This window comes from Rosa rugosa, chromosome 7, assembly GCF_958449725.1.
Source record: "Rosa rugosa chromosome 7, drRosRugo1.1, whole genome shotgun sequence".
Lineage (NCBI taxonomy): Eukaryota > Viridiplantae > Streptophyta > Magnoliopsida > Rosales > Rosaceae > Rosa > Rosa rugosa.
Window position 1 is genome coordinate 22941763 of NC_084826.1, and position 17710 is coordinate 22959472.

The 17710-nt window shown below is 39.8% G+C and overlaps 1 protein-coding gene across 4 annotated transcripts; it reads left to right on the plus strand.

Moving 5' to 3' along the window:
• The first annotated feature begins 3363 nt into the window (after positions 1–3363).
• On the plus strand, positions 3364–6685 carry LOC133721023 (hydroxyproline O-galactosyltransferase HPGT1-like). Of its 4 annotated transcripts, XM_062147529.1 has the most exons (9): positions 3364–3817; positions 3957–4098; positions 4271–4456; positions 4852–4963; positions 5296–5374; positions 5471–5512; positions 5683–5720; positions 6245–6299; positions 6441–6685. In XM_062147529.1, exons 3-8 carry the CDS (start codon positions 4436–4438, stop codon positions 6250–6252), a joined length of 300 nt encoding a protein of 99 aa, XP_062003513.1. In that variant the 5' UTR covers positions 3364–3817; positions 3957–4098; positions 4271–4435; the 3' UTR covers positions 6253–6299; positions 6441–6685. The 4 variants fall into 4 exon arrangements, 1 of the variants encoding a protein (XP_062003513.1); XR_009852048.1 differs by having other exon boundaries at positions 3957–4177; positions 4852–5374; positions 5471–5720; XR_009852047.1 differs by having other exon boundaries at positions 4788–5374; positions 5471–5720.
• Positions 6686–17710: the final 11025 nt, after the last annotated feature.

Consider the following 17710-nt stretch of genomic DNA (forward strand, 5'->3'; position numbering starts at 1 on the left):
GAGAAAAAGAAAAAGAAGGAAGGAGACCCGGAGGAAAGGAAAAGGAAAAGGAAAAGGAAGAAAAAGAAATTTCTAAAAGAGAATCCGAGGAAAAGAGATTATAAAAAGAATCTCATATTTCCAAAATTCGTAACATAATCGTACGAACTCCAAAAATTTCGTTCGACATATGCACGCGATCATATCGACGAGCTCTACAACTTTTATGAAGGAAGTTTTTCCCAAATTCCGTACGTAGAAAAGTCGATTTTTCTTGAATCGCACAATTCGAGCTTTTGTTAAAACGAATATTTCGAAACTTCGATAATTCAAAAAGTTGAATTATTTCGGGTAATATTCGTGCAAAAGCACTTTAATCAATTCGCACAATTTCACGAGACGAAATGGAAAATTGCGGGTATTACAATCTACCCTCCTTAAAGAAATTTCGTCCCGAAATTTAATCGCAAGTCCATTTCTCCCGATTTAAAGTTTTCTGTAGTTTATACAGAATAAACTGTAGAAATTTTCGAAACTACTGCTCTACGTATAAAAATACGTCCGTATACTGAGTATATACAAGATTCCAAAAATAATGTAAGAGGTAAGTTTCGAACTCCTGACCTCAAACACGAAGGTCTTGCTCCCAACCACTGAAGCAAGAACTGCTTTCATTAATATATGCTCACTTGTTATATTTATTATGTCATAAGCGACATAAATAAAATATAAGTGGAGGCAAGTCTCGAACTCCAGACCCCCTAAACCAATGCTTCGCTGCCAACCACTGGAGCACAAGCTATGCTTAATATAATGTGTACAAACGTTAAACTTATTATGTCTTAAACGAACATAATAAAAATAAACGAGAGGCGAGGTTCGAACCTCAGACCTCTTGTACACGAACTTTACACTCAACCACTCGAGCACGGCTGCTCACGTTATTATCCATACCAATCCTTTTATTTAAACCAACTGTTTCAACTGTTTCAACAATTCGGCCCAAAACATCCAAGACTGTTGCAGAAACCCAACCCAACGTATCCAAAACTGTTACAGAAATCCGGCCCAACTCATCCAAAACTGTTTCAGAAACTCGGCCCATCATGTCCAAAACTGTTTCTGAAACTCGGCCCATCAGGCCTCCACCCACAGCTACAGTGATGCCTTGATCCGAGACAGGCCCAAGTACGGCCCACTTGTGTCACGGCTTATCCCTTCCGTGATTTACGGCAGTCAAATCTGCTTTCGGCTACAGCTGTCTGCCACAGCGCCTCGAGATTCCCTCGGTCCCCTTACACGCTCTCCACGCGCCAACAACTTTTCCGGGTTTCAGGGCGACTTTAATCCAACGCGTAGAATGAATCACAGGAATCGTCCATCCAACGGTGGAGATCTGCTCACCTTGTTCTATAAATAGGTGCATTCTGGAGATGCGACTGTTCACTCCAAAGGAAAAGAATTTTCTTCCGAGTTTTAACCATTCTCTCTCAAATCTTCAGCCTTTCTCTTCTCAAATCTCCAGTCTTTTCCTCCGAAATCTTTAATCCTTCTATCTCAGATCTCTAGCCCTTCTTTCACCAATCTTCAATCCTTCTCTCACTCAGATCTCCAGCCCTTCTTTCACAATTCTTCAATCTTTCAACAAAATCTCCCTCAACATGCACTCAACCATGTATTCCTCGATTTTCTCATCCTCTCACCCCATGACCAAAGAACCACAAACTCTGCAACTAATGGAGCTACAAACCCCGCAACAAATGGAACTACAACAACAGCAACCAACAGAGGAGGGAGGAAACACCCAAGCAGCCGGAAGTAGTGCTAACATGGATTTCTGGCGAAGCCGTACCAGGTGGATTCCTACTCCAGATCAAATAAGGATCCTCAAGGATCTTTACTACGACAAGGGATTTAAGTGCCCAACTACAGAGCACATTCACGAGATCTGTCTCCAGCTGAACCAGTATGGACATGTTGAGGGCAAGAACATTTACTTTTGGTTCCAGAACGTCAGGGCTCGAGAGAAGCAGATGAAGAGGTGTAATCAGGCTGCCCAAGTGCCCATGGGAACTAGTTCTCCTGGTACTGGTGGATCCATTGATCTCAATTTTGGGTCCACTGGTTCTACTGGTGTTGGTGGATCCATCGACATCAATTTTGGGCCAGCTGGTGGATCCATTGACATAAATTTTGGGTCCACTAGTTCTACTGATGATGGTAGATCCATTGATCTCAACTTTGGTTCCACCTATTCTACTGGTAATGAAGGATTTCTTGATTTAAATTTTGTTTCATATTCTTCCTCACACTTCAACACTAATACCAGTACAACTCTTTTGGCACAACAGGAGGACAAACATCCCTGCAACAACAAGGAGGAGATCACCAGGAGGTTGAAACTCTTCCTCTGTTCCCCGTGCACGGCGAGGACGTCTTTGGTAACCCGAAGACTACTTCCGAGGAAGGTAGCGCTTTTGGTTACTATTCTGGTGGCTCAGGCGGTTACCACAGTGGCTCAAACGTTTCTCTTGAGCTCAGCCTCAACCCATCCGGAGCTGCTGACTAGGCTTAGTATAGCATAGTCCTCGTTTCCCTTTTTGTAATATAAAATCAATAAGATTGTGTGCATGTTTTCTTTTCTTTTTGTTTAACCAACAACAACACCAAGGATCGAACCTTGGTCACTCAATACTCTTTTCAAAACCATCGAGAACTCTGCTGCACACATCTTTCAAAATGATTTATCACAAACAATCATTCTAAACCTAGCAATCAATTAAGTCACACAGAGGTCAAGCTAGTATCCTCTGAGTCAAACCAAACACAATAATTTCGTCGCTAGAATTAGCACTACTACAAAAATTGAATCAGACGACGCCTCTCAGACGACGTATCATAGTTTTCTGTCGTCTGATTGATTTTTTTGTTTTTGGACGTCGTTTTTATAAAATCCGTCGTCTGATGTGGAATTATGAGTTAGTTCAGAAGACGTTTAAGGATAGAACTGTTGTGTGACCCTAAAAAAATTGAGCGGCAAGTTTCCCACCATGTCTGTGGTGCCAAACCCCATCGCAAACCCCAAATTTTTCCCCAACATGTATTAATCATACGACGAGAAACAATAAAACTGTGGTCTGATTAATATGTTTGACAAAAAGGAGGGAGATTTGCCACCACCATTTTTCTCCAACTCCCAAAAGAGGGAAGTCAATTTAATAGGAGACAAACCCTAAATTTAAATGGCTGCATTCAGACCACATTCTTACACAAATCTGTTGTGTGACTCCTTGTCCAAATTGATAGGGCCTCACAAACCCGGCTGAAACCCCCACCACTTAAGCAAAAAAAATAACAAAACAGACCCAAAACCAACAGCGCCTCACTCTCGACAGTCCCAAAACCAAAACCCTCTCTCGCCTCGCCTCACTCTCGACAGACCTAAAGCCAAAGCCAAAACCAAAACCAAAACCGAAACCCTCACTGTCCCACACCCTCATTTTTCTCTCTAACCAATCTCATCTCTCTGCGTGAGATTATTGACCACGAACGGGATTGAGCTAGTGAAGTTGTTAGAACTGAGATCAAGCCGATTCAGCCTCTCATACAGAGTCAACCCGGGCGGAAACTCACCAGATAACTCATTCCCTTGGAGGTAGAGATTCCGAAGAACTATTGGCGAACCGGTGAGCTTATTGGAGCGAAGACTCAGAACTCGGAGCTGACTCAAGACCCCTCAAGTCTAGTAAAACCCTAGAAATTTTGAGAAAGCAAACTTAGTATCTCTCTCATTGTAGACGAAGAGAGCTTGCTCTTCCCATTTGATTTCAGAGCTGAGGTATGAAATCCTTAACACCCATTTGATTTCTCTTTCCTCTATCTGTTTTGTCATTAATTTTTCTCTGAAATCTACGTTTCGAACGAAATTTCAGATCAGTTCAATTTTTCAATTTTTTTTCGGTTTTGTGCAATTTCAGATCTGTGTAGATCTGGAGATTTAGAGGTAGGGACATTTGAGTTAATAGAAATATTGGGGGTTTTGAACAAATGCACAGACGACTTCTAGGCAACTTGCTGATAGGAAGGTGGAGGGGTTCGAGAAGAACATAACCAAGAGAGGTACGATGGAAATATTGAGGTTTCGCTGTGTGGTTAACCACTGTTCTTTTGTTTCTTCAGTGGTTACGAAAAACTAATCGTAAGCCAGTAGTTTCAATGTCTCAATGTCTCTTTTGTGATGGAATCATTGATGTTGAGCCAAATTGTTTATCAAATTTCTTATGTGTATCAGGTCTCCTACTACTTTAGTTTAGGTTTTGAGCTGCAAGCAGTATGAGCAAATTAGCTCTAGGAAGAATGTCTGGAGTTTCATTGAGCTGGAAACATACATGTGGAAGCTACTTGATTTTCGAGAGTGAAACTGCCCTCTGGTCTGGAGTCCTACGGCTGCTTAGCAATGTTGCTGGCAATAGTGAAGGTTTGAATTTATAGTCTCTGTATTTACTTCCTATTAAGAAATCTCGATTTTGTTCTATTCTCATCTGGCTGATTGTATAAGGAAATAGTGGTCTCAGATCCAGATCTTGTTGTGCACAATAACTCTTTCCTTTATTGGTCTTGCTGTATTAGTTCTAGACTTGAGATGTTATGACTAGTTGACTACTTTCACCTAGAGAAGGCATGTTCCCATTGTTCCATGTGCTTGGTCCTTTACTCAATTAACATCGTTGCCTCAATGTTAGATGTGAACGTATTGCTATATCACGGAAATAGGCTGAAAAGTAAAACTTACTTTCTGTAATTTGTAGGTGTGTGCAAATATGTGGTATACTATTGTCAATATTCTGATTAATTTTACCCCATTGTTGGCAGGATACCCATCTGGAGGCACCTGAAGAGTTCTCGAAGAAGGCTACACTGTTCTTTGCTCATGTTGCTGATAAGTTTTATGCCAAAGTCAATGATGATGTTTATTTAAATATTGGTCAGTATTACATGGACTCATTTTTCAATAGGATTTGTTTATGATCCAGCTCTGCTTCCTCACAATTGCTACCTCCTCCCTTTGTTTTAGCTAATATTCTATTATTTAATGTGTTTATCATGTTCTTGAGGTATGATTTCTGTAAATGTAGATTGGAAAACACCATATTCTTTGTCAATAGAAAAGATTGTGTCTAATAGTTCTTAATGAAAATTCGCTTTTACCAATGATTAATGCTAGAGATCTCTCTCATTGGCATATATTTACACTGCAGATGACTCTTTATGATTTATCTTATTTCACTTCTTTTTTGTTTTGCACATCTGTTCTAGGAGCTGCACTTGCAACTCATTTAGACAAGCCTTGTGTTTATATTGGGTGCATGCAGTCGGGCGAAGTTTTCTCTAAGCTGTGAGTAGTCTAGAACTTCATAAACAAGTGTTTACAATCATAATGAATTTCATGATCTTTTTATGTCTCATATAACTGCTTGCTGGTGTTTTACAGGTGGTATGAACCAGAATGGTGGAAGTTTGGTGAAAAAAAATCGTGGGTTATGATGTTTTTTATTACATTCGAATATTTTCGGTGTATATTTTGGGGTTATGATGTTCGGAGCTGATTAGTACAAGTGGTGTTTGTAGGGAGTAGAAGAGAGGATGATTGGATGTTGTGTGTTTTACTGGGTCTGATTGTTTTTTGAGATTTGTGTTTTGCAGGGAAAGTTGGTTTAAGGATTTGGAAGGTTCTACATTTGGTAAGTGATTTTCAGATCTGGGGTAGCTGGACCTCATTTGTGTCTTGCAATTTGTTAAGCTCGTAAGATCTTGGGTTTTGGAATTTCTGGGTGGATTTCCTTCTTAATTAGGTTCAGTGGGTGTGATATGATTGCTTAGTTGGTTCTTTCTGGGTTAAGATAATTGGCATAATTGGTGGTTAGTTTTGATATTGTTGAGGGATTTTTACTTGAATGTATGGTATGGTAGTTAATTTGCTCAAATAGATCAAATGTGGATTATGTTTTGGAATAGTTGTATGAGTAATTTGGAAGTTCATGACTGATTTAGTTACAACCTGATTTGCGTACTTCTGTCTGATTATGACTAGGCTTTCCAAAATGATTTTTGAGCTCTGTGTGTTATCTTTGACTAATTTTCTTTATACTACTGTGGCTTACATCTCTTTATTGTTTTTTTGTTTTTTTTTTTCTGTGGCTTAGTTTTCCGTATATAGCAATGATTCATCAGGTATTTAAGTCATGGAGATTCATCTATTATGCAGGTTCTTGACCGTGGTGAGAAGATTGAGTTGTTGGTGGATAAGATTGATAACGCAGGTTAGTTCAATAAGCTCCATTAGTACTCTGAATGCTGGACCCCTTCCTCCCCCATTAAAGCCTTCTCTTAAAAATAATTACCCTTGTGCCACATTTCATGTGTTTTCTAATGTTGACTGGTGCTTTAATGCTGTGCTGTAGGCTAAAGATTTCAAGCAACAAGGAACAAAAATGAGTCCGTTTCAGAATATGAAGATAAAGTTAATTGTTGCGGGGATTGTTTAGGCATGTTAGGATCAGAGAGGAAAATACTCCCTTTTTGATATCAATTTACTGAATACATTTTATATATGGTGGGATTTGAGTTATTTTGATTGTTTAGAACTTTTGTAACAATTAGACAACAAGAATAAATGAAAAGTATTGTCCAACACGTTATAGCACAATGGTAAAAGCTCAATGTGTCGTATCAAGCACATATACGTTTAATTGTTAGCCTTCACACCACATTTTTTGTCAAAAGAACTGTCGAATGTATACAAAAGTCACGACAACTACAAAATAAAAACTGTCGTCTGAATAAAACTCACACAACGGCCATAAAATAAAGCGACATCTGAATCGCAATCACACAACAGTTTTTAAAGTCGCACGTTGTCTGAAGAACAGTCGCAACAGCTAATGTTGTCGACAGGCTGCCGGCATGCTGTCGACATGCTGCCCCCATGCTGCTGATCCCTTCGGACGACGGTTCCCTACAATCGACCTTCATCAGACGGCACCTCGATATACGACGGTCAGCCTCCATATCAGACGACAGTTTTTGCCCGTCGTCTGTTTCAATTTCTGTAGTAGTGTAGGGATTAATAAAGCTAAACACTTCCTGAGTTAGCTAGGAAAACCCCACGTCTTTAGAGTTACTCTTACAACTCTTATAGAATCTCGATAATTCCATCTATCAATTGCTTCAACAAAAACTCACCACAATTCAGTCCCTAACATTTAGCGATTCAGAAATCGAATCAAACTCCATATCACATAGTAATTCACTTGAACCACTATGGATACCTAACAAAGTCACTAAAGTCAATATCCGAATTTGTGTTTAACTTTATCACCTAAAATCAATCACCAAAGGCACACAAAATTCAATTTCATTCACTTGAACAAAACTAAAATCACAAGTCACGGTCAGGTCATCAACCCATGGTGTTCAAATGAATAAATTTCACATCCAGTTTTCCTAGTGAATCGTAACGTATCGTTCCAAAATGATGCAAGCAACATCAACCACGTATATAAGACACATCTCGCGAACTCAATTCAAATTCCGAATCATCAAAACTACTACTAATTCCAATTCTACCAACAATCCTGATTCTGAAGGAATTATAATACTCAACGACAACCCAAAACAATGGTCTCTCATCTCTAGCCATCGAGCACAAAATAAAATTCTTGTCTCGCACCTTAAACCCTGCTTAACAACTTACAAGCACAAGGAAGAAGTAACCACAATAATTTCTTCCCTAACCTCAACCCTACTAACAAACTCCACAAGGACATCTCATTACAAAACAAGGTATTTAATCCTTGATACGTACATCCCATCCAAACATCTGTACGTCCAACTTAAGAAGACAAAATTTATAACAATTCATACTCGTATCCACACTAGGTACGTGCATAGGTCAACATCATGCCTTCAACCAACACTTCAACATCCAAAATGACCTCACTTCCATAAAACAAATCTCACCGACTCATCAGAGTTAAATCTAGAGGTCTCTATTCCTCGAAGATTACAACCTGCGGAAACTAAACTTATTCTAATACGAACTTAGAAGACAACTCTACCGTCCTACAGACATACACGCTGTCTAGACCCCATACAAAGACATACCCAATGATTATACCAGTACCGAAGAGTATATGATGGGGATCCGCTGCAGACGGGCCATCACTCGGGGAGTACTGATTATCACCAAATATGTACCTTACGCTCTGATACCAAACTGTCACGCCCCGAATTTTGAATAATCAATTCAAATCCGAAACATGAATAATAACAAATTACAACTAACATCCTGAATTTTTTTCTCACAAACAACCACACTTCACAACTCTCAAATTTACAATAACCCAAATCCTCAAGTTATTTATTACAGCACACTCCCACCAAATCAAATTGTAATGCTCAAATGAGCTTAACTCGCCTCACTATTACAATTGCTGTAAAACTATAACCATTGCTCTAACCGCACGATCACCGTCCTGGTTCTCCTGTCCTGTAGGATTACCCGCTACACAATTTGAATAGTGTACCGGGAGTTGCAACAACACAAAACCCGGTAAGCTTTTTACAGCCAGTATGAGTAAACAAGAAAGAACTGTTGATTTATTAAATTACAATTCAAGTAAAATTCAACAGTATTACGTCTGCAAAGAGACATCAAACCACTCATGGAAAACCACAAGGAATACATTTTCACAATCCTCAAATCACAATACACCACACTGGTCCTGCAAACACCCAACCCACATAACACCACTCTGGTCCATCCCAATAACACGTTAGAGCTCTAACCACATCGCTACCAGTCACCTTGGCCTAGGTGCAAGTAATGCGACATACTTCGGTTAATAATAAACCGTCGCGCTTTGGACATCCCCGTCCTCAGCACCATATACTTCGGTTAATAATAAACCGTCGCGCTTTGGACATCCCCGTCCTCAGCACACAACTTCGGTTAATAATAAACCGTCGCACCTTGGACATCCCCGTCCTCAGCACACAAACACTCCGGTTATCCTTAACCGTCGAACTTCGGACACCTCATCCTCAGAACCCTACATTCTCTAACTCTATACATCCTCCAATGTAAATCATGAATATTAACAAGAACTCATCAATCATGTTCATCACATATAATTATGGTAAGTCACATGTCAATTCATAATAATTTAATCATCCCAATTCCACACTCTTCAATGTCACACCATTCACATATAATCACGTAAGTATATATATACGTAATTATCCGCTCAGGGATAATCACTAATACCAACTATAGTTCACATGCAATAAAACCGAGAAATTCATTTGTATAGTAAAAATCATTTTACTTACCCATGGACCGTAGTTGATCAAGTCCATATGATTTTAAAACAAATATTTATTCCATAAATATTTTCACGCAATTACGACAAAATAAGGTAATTAAATTTATTCGGTTCGTAATATGAACCACGTGAGGTTTACTCACCTCTAAATTCCCGCTGCGTCTTCTTAACAGCTCAAAATACAATTTCACGAATCGTCCGCCAAATCAAACCGTCGATCACCTAATCAAACATGACCTTAACTTAGCCAATAACTCAAAAACATAATCAAACGACAATCCAACGGTCGGATTGAAATTACATGATGATCCAACGGTCGGATCCTCACGGATCGCCTTCCTAATCACTGTTTTGCATTTATACGAAGATCCAACGGTCGGATCTTCGCCCATGACCACACAAAGCCACTGGGACAGTCATAAGATCATCATATCAAAACTACAAGTCCATCTGACGGTCCTAACTTCACAGATCACAAATCTAACGATCGAAATCGATCTAAACTTAAAAATTCATAACTTAATCATACGATATCCAAAAATTGCGTATAATATATCGAAATGATCGTATTGAAATATAGAATCTGAAAATGTACAGAAACCATATTTTTGATCCCCGGAGGTGGCCGGAAAGGGCCGCCGGAGTTAGTGGCAGAGCCGCCGCCGACCACCACCAATGGTGTCGGGGCCGGGCTGCTCTTCTTCCTCTCATCATGCTTGACAACTTTCATAACTAGCACGAAGTCTGAAAATGACCGGAAGGGGTCGAAAATTACCTTGAACAGTATGAAGGTGGCCGGAATTTTCCAGAAACCGGCGAGAAACTGCAGAAAACGGCGAGCTCCAATTCGACGTAAAAACGTCAATTTAAGGCTTCGATTCCTTCTGAAGAGTTGTTAAGAAACTCAAGAAGAACTCACTTGTTCAAGAATCACAGAAAAATATGGTCTGTAGCTCGAGATATACCGATCGAAAGCTTCGGTGGTCGGAAAAATTCCAGAATTTTGCAGAATCCGACAAGGCTCGATTTCGACGTCAAAGCTTCAATTTCAGGCCTCGATGCCTTCTATAGAGTTGTTAATAACATCAAGGGGAACCCACTGGAAAAATAATCAATCAAAGCGATGCACTACAGCTCGAGATATCTTGATCGATAGCTCCGGTCTCGTTCTTGGTTGGGTTTGACTTGCAGCCACTGCTACGGGCCACGCCGCCGTGTGAGGCTGCTTCTGGGAGTTTCAGGAAGTTGAGGCGAGCTTGTGGATGGATTTTGGTGAGGATTGGTGACCGGTAGCTTGAGATATCAAGCTTGTTTCCAAAACGAGCTCAAACCGGGCGGAGCTTCCCGCCGCCGCTGGTGGCCGTGTCACGGTGCAAGGCTGCCTCTGGCAGCTGCACAAGGCTGAGACGAAGCAAAAGGAAGTGGTTCGACGCCGTTTGGTGGCCGGTGGAGGTAGAGAGAGACCGAAGAGCCTTTGCTCTGTTTTCGGTTTCGGTCGAGCGAGAGAGAGAAAGAAGAAAAAAAAAGAGAAAAAGAAAAAGAAGGAAGGAGACCCGGAGGAAAGGAAAAGGAAAAGGAAAAGGAAGAAAAAGAAATTTCTAAAAGAGAATCCGAGGGAAAGAGATTATAAAAAGAATCTCATATTTCCAAAATTCGTAACATAATCGTACGAACTCCAAAAATTTCGTTCGACATATGCACGCGATCATATCGACGAGCTCTACAACTTTTATGAAGGAAGTTTTTCCCAAATTCCGTACGTAGAAAAGTCGATTTTTCTTGAATCGCACAATTCGAGCTTTTGTTAAAACGAATATTTCGAAACTTCGATAATTCAAAAAGTTGAATTATTTCGGGTAATATTCGTGCAAAAGCACTTTAATCAATTCGCACAATTTCACGAGACGAAATGGAAAATTGCGGGTATTACAGTTGCTTTGTCTACTATAGAAGCTGAATATTTCTCAGCATCCTTGGCAACCCCTCAAGTAATTTGGCAGAGAAGTATAATGGAATATGTTAGTGAAAGATAAGGAAAGCCTACTCCAACACTTTGTGAAAACAAGCTGAAATTGTGATGGCTAAGAATCCGATGTTTCGAAACTGAACCAAGCACATAGCTCGTAAGCATCAATTCATCAGAGATGATGTTGAAGATCGAGAATAAAACTGATGTCGTATATTGCTGGACAAAAGATCAAATAGTTGACATTTTCACCAAGGCATTGCCAAAAGACATGTTCCAGTATTTCAAAGGACTGGGAGTCAAGAAACAAGCATTTGTGGGGAGTGTTAAAGTTAATGCTTCGTTACTTTCTTTAACCTTATGCTAGTTAGTTTTAATTCAGGGTAAATGAGTGGTTGTCAAACTTTTAAGTACGTCTTCCTTGACTTTGTGTCTCAAGTGAATGTCTAACATGACAACCACACTATTCTGATATAGGGTCTGATATAAAGGATCAAATCCATCTTTTGTATATGATGAACAACTTATGAGAAAAATAGGTTGCAAGCTACAAAGAGAGCTATAGACCCTTCATCAAATCATCCTCTTGTATATATCTTTGTGATTATACCAAAAACTCTATATCAATTATATATTGGTGTATGTGTGATTGAGTGCAAGAGATGAAGTTCATTAAATTGATATAAGAAACTGATCAAGGCAATGTATCTAATCGGTGTTGTGAAGAGCAGTTGCATAAAAAGGTAGCAAACTTGGATCAAAGAAGGTGAGTCATAGCCCAACCCCAATACTCAAAGGCATCATTTTGACTTTTCTTACGGTTTAATTTTTTGTTTTCAGGGTATAAGTTTATATACTCATTTGAGTTACTAAGCTAGGGTTTTGAAATCTTGGTCATGTCATTGTGCCAGCCATTTTTTATGACATTATTTTTGGGAACTATGTGCTCTAATTTTGGTGCTTTCTAGTTATCAGCATGATGCAGAATTCCTCTTGCACTTGGTCTAATTGTTTTGGGACACAGTGTTTGAGAGGGTCAAGTGGTTTGTCTTATTGTTAGCGACGAGTTTGTATCGTGACACTGATGATTGGTTCTCTTTCAATGTAGCCCGTGGTTTTAGGCATAAAATTCGGTTAAGGGTTAGCCCTATTTGGCTCATGGATGTCATGAATAGTGACAAACCCATAACTATAGTTTTTCATAGAAATGTGTCTCATCGATCGTGTTGTGACCATAACCGGTTCTTCCAATGTATTGTAATATGTTCGGTTATTAATAGAGTTTCTTATTAAAAACAAAAAACAAAAATCTTACAGAAGTTATTTTATATATTTATAATTTACTGAAACCTTTAACATCAAATGGACTTTAACAGTAGATAAATTGGTCCAAACTATTCTAATGTTGGAAAATTTTTCTATGCACCAGTGGTAAAAGTGAACCAGCAGATCCAACAGATCTCAGCCGTTGATATTTATAGGCAAACTTCTTTTAAATAAATAAAAATGTACTTGATGTTATCCAGCTGGCCAATTCTGTTGGTACAAGTGTAAGTTATTGCACTAAATACTCTCCTAGTAGCACTACACTTTTAGTTTCTTCCATTTTTTTTCTTTTCACCTTGAAGGGAACGATCATCACTTTTAACGAAATAATTCCAATTAGATATTAGAATTTTTATTTTTGATTACTAACTAATAACTTTTGAACAATATATAAAATGGAACTAGGGGTGACTCAATTAAGCTATAGATCCATCAACACATTAATTATCAAAGTTCGACTACACTGCCAGACGCTAAAATTCACAACAACATGCACAATACAAGCCTTCCATTGTTTCAGACCTCAGAATGTTGTGACTCATCAAGAACATATCCACCTAGAAGGATCCAAGTCAGAATTGCCTAGCCTAAATACTGGATCACCAAGATTTCCAACTACTTGATTGCTACCATCACCATGAGCACTACTTTCGTTAGTGCCGATAATCTTGAAACTATCCTCTAGAACCTAACTGCTGGAAAATTCTTTCATACAACTATGACTTGCAAGGTTGTTCAACTCAGCAACAAAATTATGGTTCTGAATGTCTTGAAGAAGCTGGGAGATAGGGTTTTGGCTTGGACATCATATTCAATTATATCAAAGTGATCATTCTCCTCCCTCTCACCTTTATCGTTGCAATATCATAAGCTCTAGCAGCTTCCTCTTCAGCATGTGAATAAGTAATAAAATTCAACTTAAAACAAAACATATAACTTGAAATTGTTTGTTCATCATTATCTATTTTTATTTCACTAAGTGAGGGATCCATTTTTTTTGCCATTTTAAGGGATCATTCATTAGACCCACTTTTCAATCACATATTCATATCTTCACTGTTCAGTGTTTAGGTCTATATGAGTAGATCATCTTTGTAAATTTTCAGCCAATTTGATAATCATTAAGGCATTCATAACTATGATTTACATTTTTTTTTTTTTTGAATAAGGGCTGGTGCGGCTGCCCTCAAGCCTTGATTAATGAAACTGTCGAATACAAGAGGGGGACATTAAGCCTAAACCCCTGATTACATAGGCATCTAGAGTATGTCCCAAAATAATATCAGGAATCTATACACAATTCATATATTCTAACAAGCACCAACTAGCAAAGAGTACACTACTGGCTACTCTATTTTCTTTGACATAGCAGTGACATAACGGAAAGATAACTCGATATGTAACATGATTACAACGTAGCATAATTACCAGATGCACAGCTTTCCTAATATGTTGCTACCGGAAGATAGACCCGACGACACTTAGCTTCACCCTACCACTAGGCAGTAACGACCATTTGACGAAGCAAAGAACTCGCCACCTACCTAGAGAAAACAAGGAACTTTGAGTGCACACACAGGCACATAGCCCAACTAGCCCTACACAACTAGTGTAGGGAATTATTGCTCACATAAAGCGCAACATAACTAGACAATGTAAATAAATAAAAACATTAAATAACATATAACCTAAGGTTGAGCCCAAAAAGGCCCCAACCCACTCTTCAGCCTACCACGGGCCCACAAGCAGTACCCAAGCCCAAAGGGTCAAACCAGGAATTCGGCCGTACCCATTCCTTCCGACCCAAGGCAATGGCTGCAATGCACCGCCTCCAAGTCTGCCTCCCCAGCACTAGCGTTGGGCTTCAACGCCGTCCAACCATCAGCAATTTACAATTATAAACGCGAATAGTTTAGGTTAAACAGATTCGATTCGTCCATTGATTTAATCTAGTTCGATACCTTAATACATTATGACCTAAAAACTGAACAGTCAAGATGGCGAAAAACTATCGAAAAGTGGGTTTAATAAGCGATCCCTTAAAATGACCACAAAAAAAAAAAAAAAAGGATCCCTTAGTGGAAGGGCCCTGTGGCCCTTCTAGTGAAGGATTTTTTTTTTTTGGCCATTTTAAGGGATCACTCATTAGACCCAATTTTCAATCACATATTCAGATCTCAACCGTTCAGTTTTTAGGTCTATATGAGTAGATCATTTCTGCAAATTTTCAGCCAAATTGGTAATCATTAAGGCATTCATAACTACCATTTACAATTATAAACATGAACGGTTCAGGTTCGACAGATTCGGTTCGATACCTTAACGATCATCAATTTGGATGAAAATTTGCAGAAGTGATCTATACATTACGATCTAAAAACTAAACGGTCAAAATGTCGAAATATGATCGAAAAGTCTGTCCCACAAGGTATCCCTTAAAATGACTAAAAAAATGGATCCCTTAATGGAAAGGGGTGTGTGTGTGTGTGTGTGTATACGGAGCCATTTAGAAACGGACGTCCGCAACCCAGAAAAAGTGCGAACGTCCCTCCTTCGGCCTCGATCAGGCGAAGCTGCTTGTGCCGGATGGAACCAGGTCTCGATGTGGAACTGTTCAGAAGCGGCTGGACTCTTCGATGAAGGGTTTGAAGTCGACCTCGATAGGTACAACAAACGAGAGTTACAAACCCAACAGATTGGGTTGTTGGAACAGAAACAAACTGAAAGGAAATACAACCACAAGGGATTGACCAGAAGCCCAACCAAGCAACAAGTAGAACAACGATGCCAAATAATGAACATAATACAAGACAACAAAGACTCAGACCAGGCGGGTCTAGGCCACCCAAATCTCAATCCGACCAAGAGAAGACGCTGCCATAGTGATAGCACCACTACGAACAAAATTCGCACTAGAGGAACACCATCTGACCAGATTCTGCGAAGAGGGATGATACCCAATACAATCCTGACCAAAGAACACCCATGAAATCTTAATCCAAATCCTCCTTGAAAGAACATCAAACTCTATATCACAACACATCGGCAGATGATGACAGCCACCAAACAGAACAACTAACAAAGAAGAAGAGACAAATCCAACAAGGGATTAGAGGAACAACCACCATAAAGGTGATCAGATCCTCGTTGCACAACGGGTAGAGACCCAAGTGCTCTAGCGGGAAAACCTTGCTTAAAACCAAGCTCCGAGGAGCAAGGACACAAATAGAGGCTGAGGAAAGACGATAAAAGGCCTGAAAACCCTCGGTGATAATTGGATCGAGGAGAATTAGAGAAATCAGATCTAGAATATATAAGGAAGTAAGGGGTGGATGATGGCCACAGAAGGAAAAGAAAAAAGAAAAAAAAAACAAACAAAACATGGGAAAAGGAGGCATCAGGCCTCAGATTTGGGACAAGCCCAAGCAAAAACCACCCATGAAGGGTGAAGAGATCGCAACCGACTCTCAAACCTGCAAAGGAGAGAGAAAACCCACAGGCGAAGGAAAAAATAATCCAAAAAATTACTTTGAGTTTGGGAAGGGCAAACAAAAGAGTTTAGTAGACAACTTTGGATATTGAATAATTACTCGAGCAAAGTAAATGTAAATCAAACTACGGCAGTATTTGTCTTGGCTTTCCGTTGTGGATCAATGTTATTCCATACAAATGCTTCACATCTTCCAGTTTTGTACATACATAAAATAGCCAATGTCATAGTTTCTCTTATGCTTTATGACAACAAATTTTAAAGGATGTAGCAACATACCTAGTAACACCGCGATACACTGAACTCCTGTCACCGAATGTGATTTTACACTTCCTTTGGGAACTTTTGGGTTTCTGACACTTACACTAGCACTGATCATTTTTTTTTGAAAAAGTTATACCTGTCATGTTGTAAGAGTTAAATATATAGATTTTTTTTTTTTTAGTAATGTCACGGGGGGGGCGAAACAGTATATTCATCACAAACCAGAATAGGCCATTACATACCCTTCCGCTGTCATTTATAGACAGACAAGAAGCTAGTGGTAGTACCCATAAGTGGTACATACATATAGTCTCACTCATTGCACAATCAAATACGTAGAGATACCGAATATCCTCCTTCGGTACTACTCCAGAGACGCTAAAGAGACATTGGGTGCACATTAGTGCATTGGTTCCTAAATAAAAGGAATTTATTGTAAAAGACAAGCTAAAACATAGTAAAGGCTTAGGGCAACAACCCTAGCCCAAAATAGCAGGCCCAAGAGCATCCAAAGGAATAGTCCAAACTCCAGAGCCCATCAAGCTGATCTGGCCCCAGCCCATCCGTCCTCGACGACAAGTCGTTGCCACAATCCCAGCGTTCCTGACGACATGCCGTACGCCACAAACCCTGCAGCACTGCCCGACCCGCTCTGCCACGACCCGTGCCACCCCGATCTACGCCGCCGCGACTACTTACCGCTTCGGCCCAAACCCCGTGCCTCACGCCGCCACAGCTCATGCCTGAGACACGCCGCCACAGCTCAAGCGGTCTGAAAAACCGCTGGTCTTGATCAACACACCCCGCCGCCGATTGAGATGCGGCCAGAAAACCCCAAAACCGAGTCGTCTAGAAACCCGAAGCGCACCACCCATGGATGATTCTCGGGCTAAATCAGATCCAAAGCCCGTCCGGCTGCAACCCCAAGACGATGGCAAGACCCGGAGGCCAGCACCGGTCGGGGCGCCGCCGGACGAGATCGAATATTGGAGTAGTTAAATATATAGATTTTTTTTTTTTTTTTTTTTTTAAAAAAAAAAAACCCCACCCCATTCCCACCCTTGATGGGGCTCGAACTCCTGACCTCTTATATACGAGACCAAAGCCTTACCACCCCACCAAACACACACACCCAGTAGTTAAATATATAGATGTACGTGAACATTATGATGTTATATATACCTGGTCTTTTTCTTTTCCGTATCAAAAAAAAGTTATAAGTTTTTTTTATTTTTTATAATAGATTAACATTATAAGTTAAATAGTTAGTGTGTTTTCACTAATTAAAGTACAATTATGAGA

Coding starts and splice junctions, on each gene's coding strand:
- LOC133721023 (XM_062147529.1), top strand. CDS start 4,436: ATGTTGCTGGCAATAGTGAAG. Junction 4,964..5,295: donor TGATGTTTATTTAAATATTG/GTCAGTATTACA, acceptor CATCTGTTCTAG/GAGCTGCACTTGCAACTCAT. Junction 5,513..5,682: donor AAGTTTGGTGAAAAAAAATC/GTGGGTTATGAT, acceptor TGTGTTTTGCAG/GGAAAGTTGGTTTAAGGATT.